The sequence below is a fragment of the Diabrotica undecimpunctata genome, chromosome 2 (assembly GCF_040954645.1).
Source record: "Diabrotica undecimpunctata isolate CICGRU chromosome 2, icDiaUnde3, whole genome shotgun sequence".
Taxonomy (NCBI): domain Eukaryota; kingdom Metazoa; phylum Arthropoda; class Insecta; order Coleoptera; family Chrysomelidae; genus Diabrotica; species Diabrotica undecimpunctata.
Window position 1 is genome coordinate 14539340 of NC_092804.1, and position 15142 is coordinate 14554481.

Here is a 15142-nt window from a genome sequence, read left to right on the forward strand (position 1 = left end):
AAAAACTTTTATATATTTGTCAACGTATCATTTGTAATATTCCATCTAAGTAGATTATTTCCCACCATCCTTCGAATTTATATTGTAATAAGTAATACTGCATTGCATTATTAGATGCATGTAATGAAAGATTCTGGCAATACAACAAAAACTATTGTGCCAGAAAAATTACATTGCATTGCGACAGTGTAAACTGGTTTTTACAAAATATGATACAATAAATTACAATTTATAAGCATAGACTTATAAGTATATATGTTTTTAATAATTAAAAATTGTTTCTCTAAATTCCATGAGATACCGCACAATTTAACTGGTATTTGCCAATAGTCACGAATATGCAAAAATTATCATAAATTAACGATTATTTTGCCATCGAATAATGAGTCATGAACAGAATAATATTTATTTTTATAACAAAAGTAACTATATACATGCCTATATTTATATCTAGCAATATTATGTACATTCATCTTCTTCTTCCTAACCTTTTATTGTGCATTTTTTGACATAGGTTTCTTCTGGGTTTCTTCCAAGTCCTTTCATCAATCTCTATTCTTCTATATTTTGTAGTACTTCTGAGCCCAAGTTTTTTATTTTTCTTTTGACGTTCTCTTTTCTTGATTCATTAGACTGGCTTTGCGAACTGTACAAGGTTTTGAAGAAGTCTTCAAATAGCTTTCTTATTTTATATTTGTCCTTCTCTTCCTTGTTACTGAAATTTTTAATTTAGATAATTTTCTGAACACCCAATGTTGGTCTTAGACATTTTAAGCCTCTACTGTTTTCTATGACTTGCTCTATCAAGTTCTCGTTCGATTTTTTGTAGTCATATTAGTTCTTTTCTAATTGTTTTATTTAGTTATACGTATTTTTGAGTGTGACGTTTGTTTTCCGCTAGTAGTTGTCTTCTTTCCTTCACTAGATGATTAGTTTCGTTGCATATTTTGTCTTCTTTAGTTCTTGATTTTTTGCGGCCTATAGTCCTTCTTCCACAGTTGTCATGTCAAAGAAACTATTGTTATTTTCTTCTGTATATGCTTCTTTTGTATCGTTGTTTTTGAGTTTTCTAATGTTTAATGATGCCTTCTGGTTCTTTCTTTTGCCTGTAGCAAACATCAGTAGGAATTATTTTTCTTTTGTAGATATGCCTAGCTACGAGTGTAAGAACATGCGGGGCTGCTGAACTGAAGATGTTGCAGACGGCTCGAAGTGAATGATTATTTCAATTTGTTAAAAAAGACATTAGAATCGTTAAACCTCTTGAACAAACCCGGAAATATTTACAATGTAGATGAGTCAGGTTTCAAGTTATAGCGGCCAAAGGCAGCAAGGCAGTTCAAGTGCGGCAATCAAAAGAACAAGGAGAGACAGTGACAGTTGTTGCCTGTTGTAATGCAGAGGGAAGTTTTTTACCTCCCTACGTAGTGTTCAAAGGTGTATACAAACAACAAGTGTGGCTCGATAATATGCCTAACGGTTCTGAAGTGGTGATGGGTGGAAAATCAGCCTACATGAATGAAAACCTTTTTAAAAATTGGCTGGAAAACCACTTTATTCCAAGGAAGGCAGCTGATACATGCCTATTACTGCTCAACGGACACGGATCTCACACTAACTCGCCGGACATATTAGAGATAGCGCTGGAAAATAATGTCCACTTTCTTTGCCTTCCCAGCCACACGACTCATTACTTACAGCCTCTCGACCGATCGTTTTTCAAACCGTTGAAGGCCTATTACCGAAGTGCAGCTATCGAATGGGGAAATGCAAATCCTGAAAAGAAGATAGAACGCTTCGGACAACTTCTACAGAAAGCCTGGTCACAAACTGCAACAATGTCTACGGGTTCAGCAGGCTTCAGGGCCTGTGGGGTGTTTCCATTCTCTCCTCCCTCCTCTGTTCCTGATTACGGTTACCTACAAGAAACCTTGGAGTCCAACTCTATGGACAAGGACGACGAAAGTATTAGCTCAGCCTTGGATCCTCAACCCAGCAAATCTGGTTCACTCTCACTTAATACTCCAAAGAAGAAGCCTACTGACCCACATTCTCATAAAACCACAAAAGGAACTCCTACCAAACTTCTACAAATTGTGTCACCAGTACCAAAATCTGATGCTCCTGCCGTAGCGAGAAAGAAATAGCATGCTCAACTTTTGACAACGACTGAAAATATAGAAGCTAAAAAGGCCAAACGAGCAATCAAAATTGCAAAGTAGGAGAAGACATTCAAGCTTCGAAAGCCAGCAAAAAAGAAGATCTTACTAGAAGAAGAATTGCCATCATCATCTGGAGGCAAGTGGGACGAAAAATTCTCCGATGATGCAATAATTGTAGATGAGGAAGATTTCCTCCAATGTGTAGAAAGTGTTAACGTCGACGACTACGTATTGGTTGAGTTTCCAGGAAAGAGCAAGTCATTATATTATGTGGGCGCAGTAATTAGCATCAATAATGATGACGTGGAAGTTAAGTTTATGAAGAAAGAAAAGGTTGAGTTCGTCTTTCTATTAGCTGAAGACATCGGTATTGTCAAAATGGAACAAATTAAGAAAATCCTGCCAAAACCTAATGTTCGTCGTGGACACTTCAATTTTGTTGTTAAATTCCCTAACACCATGTCAGTTGTGTAGACAGTTTTATTTCACCTCATTTCATTAAAAGTTGCAAAGTTAATCACTGTGAGTTTTTATTTTTGGTTTACATGTAATTTCCCATAAGTCATATCCCCAACACCTAGTGCGTCATATTACCCCCCCTCCTGTCGGGAATATGACGCAAAAGTTGACTTTTTTTGTTTTTTAAATTATAGTAATTCTTATTGTAGGATTTAGCTGGAATTTATGCTGTGAGTACCTGTTAGTTAGAGAAGAATGGAGCGGTCCATGTTAGGAATAACTCTGCGAGACAGAATAACCAACGAAGACATCAGGAGAAGAACCGGAGTGACTGACATCATCGAGAAGATAGCCAGACTAAAATGGAGATGGGCAGGACACATAGCCAGAATGACAGATGGGCGATGGACAAAGAGGTTATTGGAATGGAGGCCAAGGGAAGACAAGAGAAGCGTCGGTCGACCACCTACAAGATGGACTGACGATTTAAGAAGACTCGATAAAAACTGGATGAGAGCGGCGCAAGATAGACGGGGTTGGAAACATGAGGAAGAGGCCTATGTTCAGCAGTGGACTCTTGAGGCTGGATGATGATGGCCTGTTAGTACTAGGTGTCATAAACACTAATCAACATGTTATTATCGTTATTACCGTTTGAGATCTGCCAAAAACCCGAATTGTGCGTCATATTCCCTACGTTTACCGTATAGTAGCCATCGAGCAAAAAGACAAAAGAGGGAATCTAATCGTTATGAAAAGGCGACCAAAAAAGTGGCCTCTGATGGCGGACATATCCGGAAATGCGAATGCGCCAAATTTAAATTTTCCGACACTTATTAACAGTAGCTATAAAATAGTTTTCAGAATGTGTCTTAGACGAGAAAATTTTAATTAAATATTAACGATAACAGTCTAAAATGTGAAACAATTGTTAAAAAACTTCAATATAAATAAGATTTCATGTGACAGTTGGGACACATAATAACATAACCCAACTAAATTTGATTTCTTAAACAAGGAAAGACTCTCTTTCCTTGTTTAATTTGGCCTCTCAAGATGACACTTCCTGTCTAACAATATTTTTGCCCCCACTACCTTTACATTCCCTCTTTTGTCTTTTTGCTCGATGATAGTAACCCAGAAAGTTTAATGTTTTTTGCTTATAATTTGTTATATATAATTTACTTTAATAACTGTTTACTTTTTTCATAATACAAATGGATTTGTCTTTTTAATCCTTTATCGATTTTTTATATTTATTTATGCCTCAACCTCAAAGGTCATTGGCGTAGTACAATTTAAAGTTTTAAAATTTATTTAGTACATTTTATGGAATATAAGTATGATACATTTTTCATATTAGTTCCTTCACTTTATCGATTTGAAGCGACACTTTTTTCTGTATTGACAATTTTCCGATTCTACAATTCTTCTCCCACGTACTCAAAATTATCACAAGTGCCAATTTAAATAGCGTTTTAATAGTAGTGAGATATGGTTGTTCGAAATACAACGTTTAAAAAGCGGTAACTTTCCCTCCGTGAGAAAAAATACAAAATTAGTTTTACTACTAATTGTTAGCGACGACGTCTATTGTCTAGTTGCAATTTCATTTAAGATTTTCTGATAAACCGGTGTAATATGTTATTTTGTGCTTAAAACGGTCATTAGGAAATAAAAAGTACAGGACAGCATTTACGGACAGCTATAAAACTTTAGTAATTGACTTTCTAAAGCTAAATGGTTGTTTAGGTTTATTGAATGGGACAGTTTTTCACTGCTTCACGTAAAAGGAACATATTAAATGGAAAAATGAATAAAATAATGATCAACAAGAACAAAGGAGTCGAAAACCGTTTATAAGTACACGAAACGAAATTGACAGCATTAATAGAGACTGGACATTTCTCAACCTTAATGATAAACGACATGTTAAAAAAAATAAAATCTTTCAGTATTAATTTCCGGAATTAAAGTAGAAGACGATATGATAGGCATTGAAGGCATTATAATTTGCCAATAATCAGTTTTTCCAAGGGGTATCACCCTTGATGTAAGCTCTACAATTATTAATTCAGGACTATCTGATCATGAAGCGGTATATACCAAGTGTAACACTCTTAACAAACAATCCTCGAAAACCCAACGTTTAGGTAGGATTTTTTCCGTTCAGAACTTTCGTAAATTCGAAAATTTGTGCTTGACTTCTGGGTGGCACTTTCCCTCTGTGAAGTTAGACTATAATTGCAGTGATTTTTTAGATAGTCTTGTCTGTAATTTCAATAAGGCATTTCCTTTAATAACAATTAAGTCAAAACATCAAAAACCTTGGACTACCAAAGGTATCCGCATATCAGCCAAGAATATGCGTTTACTACTGTACATCAAGAAATTTACTACCAACGTCTTTGTCGCTGAATATATCTCCAAGTACAGAGGAAGCTATCTAAAACTTATCAAAACAGCTAAAAAAAATGAACTATCAGAATCGTTTGGGAAGCTCAAAAAATGTTGCAAGAGAAACTTGGTCCATCATAAACGATATTCGAAATAAAACTAACACAGCTCAAACATTTTCTCTTCCAAACCCTGAAAATTCAGATGAATACTTCGTTAATGTAAGTAAAAATGTAACATCAACTATTTTGCCACAACAACATCCTGTTTCCTATATCCACTTCTCAAAAAAGGTCTCGAATTCATTCTTTTTAAGACCAGTTGATAAATCTGAACTGATTCAAACAATCAGTAGTATCAAAAGCAAATCTTCCTGTAGTACTTACTGATGGACTATCCATAAAAATTTTCTTAAATCTCCCAAAAAATGTCTTGTAAGTCCTGGTCTCACTAATTAAAGATTCCTTTGAAAAACGTAAATTGCCAGAGTGCCTAAAGACAGCCGTTATTATTCCTCTTCATAAAAGTGGTGAAAAATCGAATGTCCGCAACTATAGACCTATTGCCTTACTACCAGCCCTATCCAAAATTATTGAGAGACTTGTAAAAGCCCGACTTATGTCCTTTCTCGTTGAAAACAACATTTTATCACAAAGCCAGTTCGGCTTTTTATCTAATAAATATACCAGTGATGCTATGTTTTCTGTACTACATGAGATCTATCAAGCACTAAACAATAAATCTTTACACTGCCACTGTTTTTTGTGACTATGCCAAAGCTTTTGATTGTGTAAATCACGACAATTTGATAAAAAAACTAAAATTCTATGGAATTCGAGGTATTTCTTTAAATTGGTTCCAATCTTACTTGAGGAATAGGAAACAATGAGTTAGAGCAAATGATACTGACTCTAGTCACAAAAGCATTGTATGTGGAGTACGACAAGGTTCACTATTGGGTCCTCTACTTTTCCTTATCTTTATAAATGACATTACTAACTTAAAAATCGATGGAAAAATTTTTCTTTTTGCTGATGATACCAGTATTACCTGGAGGAACTCTAACATCGTAAATACTTATAATAAAAACCTGGTCTGACTCTAATTTACTCTCTTTTAACGTGGATAAGACAGTAGCATTATCCTATAAGGGAACTCTTCAACCCTTGCTTCTTACACAGCCAGATCAGTATCGTTGATTCTGTAAAATTTCTTGGTATTTTTATAGACAGAAACCTTAAATGGTCCCTTCATATCGATTTGTTAAGTAAGAAACTAGCCTCAGCCTGCTATGCAATAAATCTGTTTCGAAGGAAATCAATTTAGCATCTTCCAAAATAACATATTTTTCTTCTGCCTTGACTTTTTTCATTCTCGCAAACTTTTAGATATTGGCATTACTGCAGACTCTTATGTTCAAGGTCTTTGTAACTTTAATACGATCTGTTTTAATACATTGACAATTTCGTTGTGTAATTGTTTATGTATGTATGTATTGGTTTAGAACTCAATACAACCAAAACTAAATGCATGCTCATCAGCAGAACACAACAACCTCCGATGCAATGGACATTAAACAACCGAAAAATAGAACAAGTGGAGACATACACATACCTTGGAACCACAGTCAACACAAAATGGGACCAGTCAACAGAAATAAGATCACGAATTGAAAAAGCGCGAAACGCGTTCAACAATATGAAAAAGTGGTTCACAAGCAAAATCTCAATGGAACTAAAATTAAGACTGGTCAAGTGTTATGTCTTCCCGGTCTTGTTCTATGGAGCAGAGGCATGGACCACAACGGAAGCCACCCTGAAGAAACTAGAATCCTTTGAGCTGTGGATATATCGCCGTATTCTTCGGATATCCTGGACAGACCACATCACTAACGTGGAAGTAATGCAGAGAATAGGCAAAAGCAAAGAAATCATCTTCACCGTAAAGAAACGGAAGCTTGAGTACTTCGGACATGTCATGAGGCATACTAAGTACCGGCTGCTACAGTTAATAGTCCAAGGAAGAATCGACAGTAGGAGGGGACCGTGAAGAAGACGACACTCATGGATGCATAACCTGCGACAATGGTTCGGACTAACACGGACCGAACTGTTCAGAGGTGCCGTAAACAAAGTCAAAATAGCCTTGTTAATAGCCAACGTCCGAAACGGATAGGGCAAAGGAAGAAGAAGAAAAAGAATTGTTTATAAAATTATGTTGTTTCACCTTTCTCGACTTCCTCCCCTTCCTCCCGTCGACTTAAAAACATACTGTCTTAAAAGTCTTAACATATCGCCAATAATCCCTCATTATTTTTGTTACAATTATTAATAAAACAGGAAAATATTTTCTATTTATTTTCGATATATCTCAGCTTAAATAAAAAGAGTTTTTTGTCTCGTCCGTTTTCCGTTGGGATTCCTGCTAAAACAGGTTATTTTTTTTTGGTATCTAAACACGCTTCGATATTGTTACCACCAATTCTCCTCTTTTCAATATAAAAAGTTATCATTTTTATGACCACAACTGGTCATTAATGTTTTTTCCTAGTACCAACCGCTTCGCTAGGTCACTATAAAATACAAGTTTTTTTGTCTACATAGAACTAGGTCAGTAATGTTTATTTGTTTTCGGAACTCGTAAAAGGGCAATAAATCTTTTAATTTTATTGTTTTATTATTATGGCAGTTTCTTCGTAAATGTATAGAAAAAGTGGCTTATTATAACCCACCGTTGGAACGTTTAAAGTTCGTTAAAGACTGTTGAAATTTGGCGATTCTCTTTCCTATAAAATGTTGGATTGAAGCGGCATTCAGAGACTCCGTTCTCGGTCCACCAACCTGAGGAGTAGGTACATCTCGACCTCTCAACATTTGTGTAAAAAGAGTCCTCTCTCGTTTCTCACACGGAATGAGACACCAGACTACTCTTTCGGTTCACATTTTCACATGCCGGGCAGTAAAAATCTCAATTCACTTCTAGAATACATGCGCTCTATGTAAATTTTCGTTCGCACATAGCAGAAAAAGAAGAAGTTTTAGTTTTAGTTAAATACATTTGTAAATAAATATCATTTATAATAGTGCAACGTAAAATAAAGTGCCCTTAAATTCATCAAGCATTATTATTACCATTTCGACTTAAAAAACTATTTGAACGAAGGAATATTGAATCCAAGTTTACATACTTAGCCAGTTCCAACGTCTGTCCCGCTACTTGTGTTGTAGAAAGAAGATAAATTACAAGACATACAGGTCTATTAGTGTTTGGTTTGGCTAATAAAAATCTAAACTACCTACTTATTTTTGAGGTACCCCATATTTTACTGAAAATTGGTTATTATTACATCAAATCCATCTCTATTTTTCGAGATCGTTAATAGGAATGTCTATCCATGCGTGCTCAATCTTTTATATTTTTTGCAATCACCATTTTGTTCTTTTCAGTTACTTTTTCCTTCCATTATGAAACGAGGTTATGAGAGGTTATATTTATTTCGTAAACTACAGTAGCATCTTCTTGTTTGGGTGCCGTGTCCGTATTCAGACGTTGGCCGTCATCATGTTTACAATTTCCTGAAACCTTTCTCTGTCGGCTGCTGCGCGAAATAATTCTTCTACTGTGAAACCACACCATTGTCTAATATTACGCAGCCATGAAAGTTTCTTTCGACCAATCCATCTCTTTCCTTCCACTTTTCCTTGTATTATAAGGCGAAGTAGATGGTATTTAGGTCCTCTAATTATATGGCCGAAGTATTCTGTTTTTCTCCTCTTTATGGTGTTTATGAGCAGACGTTCTGATTGATCATTTGAAGAACATCTTCATTGGAAGTGTGCGAAACCCACGATATCCTTAGGATTCGTCTATAGCACCACAATTCGAATGGTTCAAATCACAGTAGCATCAAATACATGCAATTTTAATAAATTTGAGATTCGTGTTCGTTGTTCAATCGCCCTGTACTGTAATTAAACTTTGAATCTAAAATACATCTGTAAATATCTAAAGATTGTGTAATGATTAACCTTGGAAACAGGTATAAATGCATTGTACTACACAAACACCCGGTTTATGTTCAACATTCTTTGTTTTAATTGTAAATAACGCTTTTAATTAACGATTCATTACATAGGAACGTTCTGTAGATATTTAAATAAACATTTAGTAGGGGATGTCGATTGTAGATATACGATCTAAGTTTAAAGTACAAGGTGGAAATAATAAACAACGCTGGTAGGACGTAGACAATGGCATCTTCAATCAATTAATGACGACAAACAATGGGTGTTCGGAAAGTGCTCATCTTGAAATTTTTCGAAATCAAAATTCTTTACTTGTTTTAATAATTATATTTTTTCAATCACACTATAATTGCAATATGCTAAAAAATATATAACAATATAAAAGGCCAGGACAAGACGTCAAGCTTAAACGCAGTCGGTCCGGGACGATAACTCCTAGCGCCACCTAGGAACCTAAAGACCTAAAAAATATAATTCCGATAAAGAACGAAAGAAAGCTAGTAATGCTCGAAGAAAGGAAGTTAGAGCTCAACAAAATTGACAACAACAAGCTTAGGAAGCGAAATCTAAACAGCGATGTCGAGAAGAAGAGAGTTCTGAAGCTGGATTAAGTAGGCAGCAGCGAGAATCTGCCTCATAGAGGACACGAAAATCATTGGAAGATGACGTTGAAAGGCAAGGTCGACTAGACCGAGATTCAATACTTAGGCAGGCAGGCCAATGTCAGGAAACTCCAGAGGAAGCCGCCAGTAAAAGTTACGGTGACTTGCGGTGGCTTCGTTAAAAAATAGAGATAAGATAATATAAAAGGGAGTCAAAAAGAAATGAGTGGCGACTGTAGATGGCAATTGATTAGATACCCCGTTGCAATTGTTTAAGTCGCTCTGTAACGTTTGAGCCTGCGCATCACACTAAGTCTAAAAGTCTGCGAACCAGTTTTCACAAATTCAAAGTCTTTTTTTTATTTGTCGGAGTTTATGTGGAGGCCTTGTGCAATGAAGAAGTTTGGAAAACAACATAAAGCAATTGTTATCAGTCGCACCAAAAAATCTCTATATTGGATACATATATTGCTTCATTTTGGTGTGGCAGTTATTGTTTTTTGAGTGTGATGGATGAAAAATTTTCTTTAAGGTTTGTGAAGATAATTAATACCTATAAACCAGTATGCTATTTTTATGCAACTGCTCTTGCACTACTTAGGTATAAAGTGATGTTTTTATCCTCATGGGATGCTAGGAAAATAGTTTCGTCTGCAAATCGCACCCTCAGTGCAAGACTGCAGTAACTCAAAATTTTATGAAAATGAAGTAATCACGGAATTCGATTGTAAACATGCATATCTATTCCCTGTAAAACTTTAGTAACTTTCAAATGCTTAACCGGCTAAATATTACAACACAACAGTTTAACTATTTTGCGTTTTTGTACATAAGTTCCGTGCAAAACTGTTGTAAGTCTAATGTAACAGAGTTACAGCAGTTTTGCACGGAACATTGCAATGGTTTGGAGAACAAGCAATGAAAGGCACAAAAAGAGTAAAATATTTGTTATTTTAATATCTATATCTGTGGTGTTTAATTTTAATATACAGCGTGTCTACGTAATCCATTAACGGCCGAGACAATACACAAAGATTCACGAGACCAATCTATTCATGTAAGTTTTATGTCCTTTGTGTGACATTATATTTTCCATAAAATGTGTGCGATGTCGTTTGACCATTTATTTATTAGATTGGATTAAAAACACAAATTAAGACTAATTATTTACAACCAAAAAGTACTTTTTCTTATGAAAGGAAAAACAGTTATCTTAAAACTTGTGTATTAACAATATTGGCAGGTTAAAAATATTTATTCTCAGAAAACTTGTTCTATAAAAACTAAATTCCAAATTGTATTAAATCTTCATGTAACCTTCCGGGAAGGTTGTTCTTATCCTATTGCCCCCCCCCCCCGTAATTCCCAACTTTTACTAAGGTAGTGAATTCCAATCCTTTTGTTAATCACTGTACTCAGGTAGCCTGATTTGCATATTGTTATTATAGTCCTTTTGTTTTGAATTTAAATAAAAATATTGAAAAATTAAAATGGCCAAAAAGAAAGATTTGGTATACTTATGCCATTCGTTTATGATACCAGAAGCTATAGTTTTTATAAAAATATTTTGGCCCAAGATGATATACGAGAAGAGGACAACAAGTAACAGAAAATGTGTCTACACTTTTTACAATTTTCTCAGTACAAAAGTGTTGTAACTTTAAAATTCTAATACTAAATGTGTAGTGTATAACAATTTTCTCCGTGCAAAAGTGTTGCAACTTTGAAATTCCTAATTTTTTAGCATTATTATTATTTTATTTAAGTTTATATTTTTGGTTAACGTAATATAGGCTCAAAATCATAATTAATTGTTAATTTTTCTTAAAACTTGTGTCTTATTTCACCGATATTAGCTCGAAAATAAACAAAATCGTCTTTATATCGAAACTTACTTATTCTGACTTACTGCAGTCTTGCACTGAGGGTGCGAAATGTTGCTGATAGAATCGTGTCACTTGTAGGTATCTTTGCGGTATGTGAAAGACAACAGTAGCTCCAGAACATAACCTTGTGAAACTCCAGATTCTATTTTACACAGATGTGTGTATTCACCATAGTGCTTATATAGGAAGTAAGGCAGAAGTTTTTTCTTATATAGACCCATATTTTGCATGCTAGAAGGTTTGATACAGTTGAGTCCATGGTTCTTTACCCGTGCGTCATTAATACCTATCGGGTGAGATAAAACAATAATTTTTATGTAGCATCATTGAGTGGGATCTTTGGAATCAGACATAATACTAGTACTTTTGGGCCACAATAAGCATAACCGTTTTCACAACTTAACGAGTTGCGAAAACGAGATTTTTCTAATTTGTCAAAGTGGCAATCAATAGAAGTAACCATCATCATGATTCTGGTTTTACAACCCTGCGTGTTTCTTAGCCTCCTCAAGAATTTCTCTCCAGTCGTCCCTATCCATCGCTTTTCTCCGCCAAGCACGTATTCCCATATTTTTCGATACGCTCCTTGATAGACCCATTGGTCAGAGAAGAAGAGGAAGACCCAGAACAAGGTACGTGGTACCAGAACAAGGAACTTGATAACATCGATGAAGACATGAGAAATATGGGAATAGAAGTAACCAAAGTAACAAAAATTATTTTGGCGTTTGAAAAAACAAAAATAGTATATTCTATTTGGAGTAAAAATGAATTGTTGTTGTGCCTCTGCTTAATCTATCAAACGAAGGTACAGCCTTGCCACAACAAGGATCATTTTTAACCTAATAAAACAATATATTATTATTTGCCAACTTTATTACATAAGAAAATATTTATAATTAGGAACTTTTTATTTAAATAATTTTACTGTTACCTATTACATATACACTGTAAATATTATTGATATCACTAATGATATTAAAAGAATTTATTAAGCTACTTCAAATGTAGCTATAATCCTGCACCAAAATTTTAAAGCAAAACTAACATTTTACATTCCATTTATTTGATAACGTCAAATTTTATAAAATAATCCGTGATCGGAGCAGTAGCCACTTTCTGTTACTTGTTGCGTGGAGTAAATTTTCGACTTTTTTCGTATGCTTTAAATGATGACGCACGGGTAAAGAACCATGGACTCAACTGTATCTATTTTCATTAGTTGGGTTAAAAATAAATTTCAGAAAAGTGTCATGTCAACAAAGTGAGAGCTTTCCGTATTTCATTGAAAATATTTATCTCATCTATTATATTTATGTATCTTCATTTATCAAAATCATGTCTATCTACCAGAGGGAGCTATTCCTTTCGGAGGGGAACCATCGCAAACCTTCCCAACATTTTTCTTTCATTGATAACTTAAAATTTCATTCGATTTTTTCGTTTTTAAGTAACCTAATCGTTGTTCTTATTCAATATTATATAAGGGTCCTTATCCAATCTTGTCTAAATAACAGATCACCTTAAAGCGATTAAAAAATGTTTCTCAGAACCATGGTACATAATATTCTGAAGTTTCTTTGTAATTATCACTCTCTCACTGTGTTGACTCTCACTGTCTGTTTTGTTCATATTTTTGAGAGATAATATCTAAATGTCAAAATAAGAAGCAAGTGATCAATTTAATAAGATTTGTTCTCAATTTGTGAGTAGCATTTTTGAATTGTTGAAATCCAAGGTTCTTCGGTCCTCGGTTATCTTTTTCTATTGTACACGGGGTTCCGTGCCCACAAAAGAATATTTACTTATTCAACATTTTACTACTTACTAAATTATATATATTATAAATATATTTGGAACCTTACGTCACCTTTAGCTTTATTACAAATTTATGATCTTGACTTCTGAAAAATATGTAGGTATTTATTGACTTATCCATCGTAAAAAAATAAGTCTATAAAATATTTAATTTCCAACATGAAATAGAGTTTAAGTTTATTAGTTAGAAATATTGTAAATAAAGCAGCTAGAAACATATAGCAACATATCATTAAATCTGAACAGATGTTATTATTCTTTGTGTTAAGAAAAATCAATGATGGGCTAAGACAGTAACACTTCATCTTACCCGCAATAATTAAATAGATTTTCAAAATTTTAACAAAACTGATCACCTACCTGAATGCTTGACCTCTTTACTTCGATATACAACCAATTATCCGTTGTGAATGCAATAGCAAGAAGAGCGACAGCTATGATGGAGGTAATAGTGGCCAAACTTAAGGTAACAGCAGAACAAGGCATTGTTAATTATTAAATTTTCACAGTAAAAAGTTCACAAAATCACAGGGAATTTAACACTAGGTCACACGATGAACTTTATTCAGGCGTCTGGTGGCCCGGGGGCATGTTATTCGATGGTGAAGAGGTCCACGAAAATGATTTTTTGCGAGTATAAGTACACGTTGCGCCTCGGACGGAGTGTTCGAAAGTAGTTCTTCGGATTGTAGATGACACTCGAACTCCAGGCGAGCCAAGGAAGCCGAAGGCAGGGAACAGGTTTCTCGGTGTTTTGTACCTGCGCAAGAAATGGACAGGAGCGTACTCGAGATATTTTTAAACATCGTTTAATTTTCATATACCACCGAAACTCGTGAACAAAATTAACACGTTACTATTTACTTTATTAATTTAACCCTTTAAGCCGCAAGTTTATTATGATGAATTTTTTTTAAAGTTTTTTCAGATAATAGTTTGGAATACTATAATAGTTTGGAATACTATCTTCTTCTTAAAGTGCCTATCCGTTCCGGACGTTGGCGATCATCACGGCTATCTTCACTTTGCTTATTGCAGCGCGGAACAGTTCAGTGGTAGTCGTGTTATACCACTTTCGCAAATTTTGAAGCCAGGAAATGCGTCTTCTTCCCGGTCCTCTCTTACCATTTACTTTCCCTTGGAGAATCAGCTGGAGAAGGCCGTAACGTTCTTGGTTTCTCATTACTATACTGGAATACTATAGTTAGTACTAAATCAGTTACTAAATTTTGAATAAAGGTACTTTTGTTTTCTCTATGAAAAAAAAATGCTGGTCAAACGTTGGCGTTGTACCAGAATTCAATCAAGGAATAATTTTCATGCTAGTTTCTTTGGTACATGGGGAGTACCAAATAATAAAAAGTGTATCAATAATAGGTATAAGACTTTAAATAATACAAAAATACTGCACAATATTGGAATAAACAAACAAAAATATAATAATAAAAATAATAGTTCAGGCACTTGAATGATATGGTTTAAAACAATCCAAGCACAAAGCCACTTTACAGTTTACGCACTCTATATCACTGCGTTTCTGTAATCCCGTTTTTGAGTACTGCTGGCATCTTCTTCAGCAGTGCAATCACCAGACGGTCAAACAAGAAACCAAATCGACTATGTACTAATTGATAGTCGACATTTCTCGGACGTACTAGATGTAAGAGCATGTAGAGATGCTAATAAATAGACTCTGACCACTACCTTGTAAGAACAAAACTCAGGGCTCGTATATCAAACGCTAAGAAGGGCCAGAGCACAAAATCTACGAAATATAATACTGATGTGCTAAA

At 34.7% G+C, this 15142-nt stretch overlaps 1 protein-coding gene across 2 annotated transcripts in view; it reads right to left on the reverse strand.

The window, feature by feature from the left end:
* The window catches only part of LOC140434227 (uncharacterized), a 144133-nt gene extending 130075 nt beyond the window's left edge, over positions 1 to 14058 (reverse strand). For both annotated transcript variants that reach the window (XM_072522326.1, XM_072522325.1), the window contains exon 1: positions 13710 to 14058. In XM_072522326.1, coding sequence (XP_072378427.1) covers positions 13710 to 13835 — 126 coding nt within the window. In that variant the 5' untranslated portion in view covers positions 13836 to 14058. The remainder of the gene's footprint in view (positions 1 to 13709) is intronic.
* Between the last annotated feature and the right edge of the window lie 1084 nt (positions 14059 to 15142).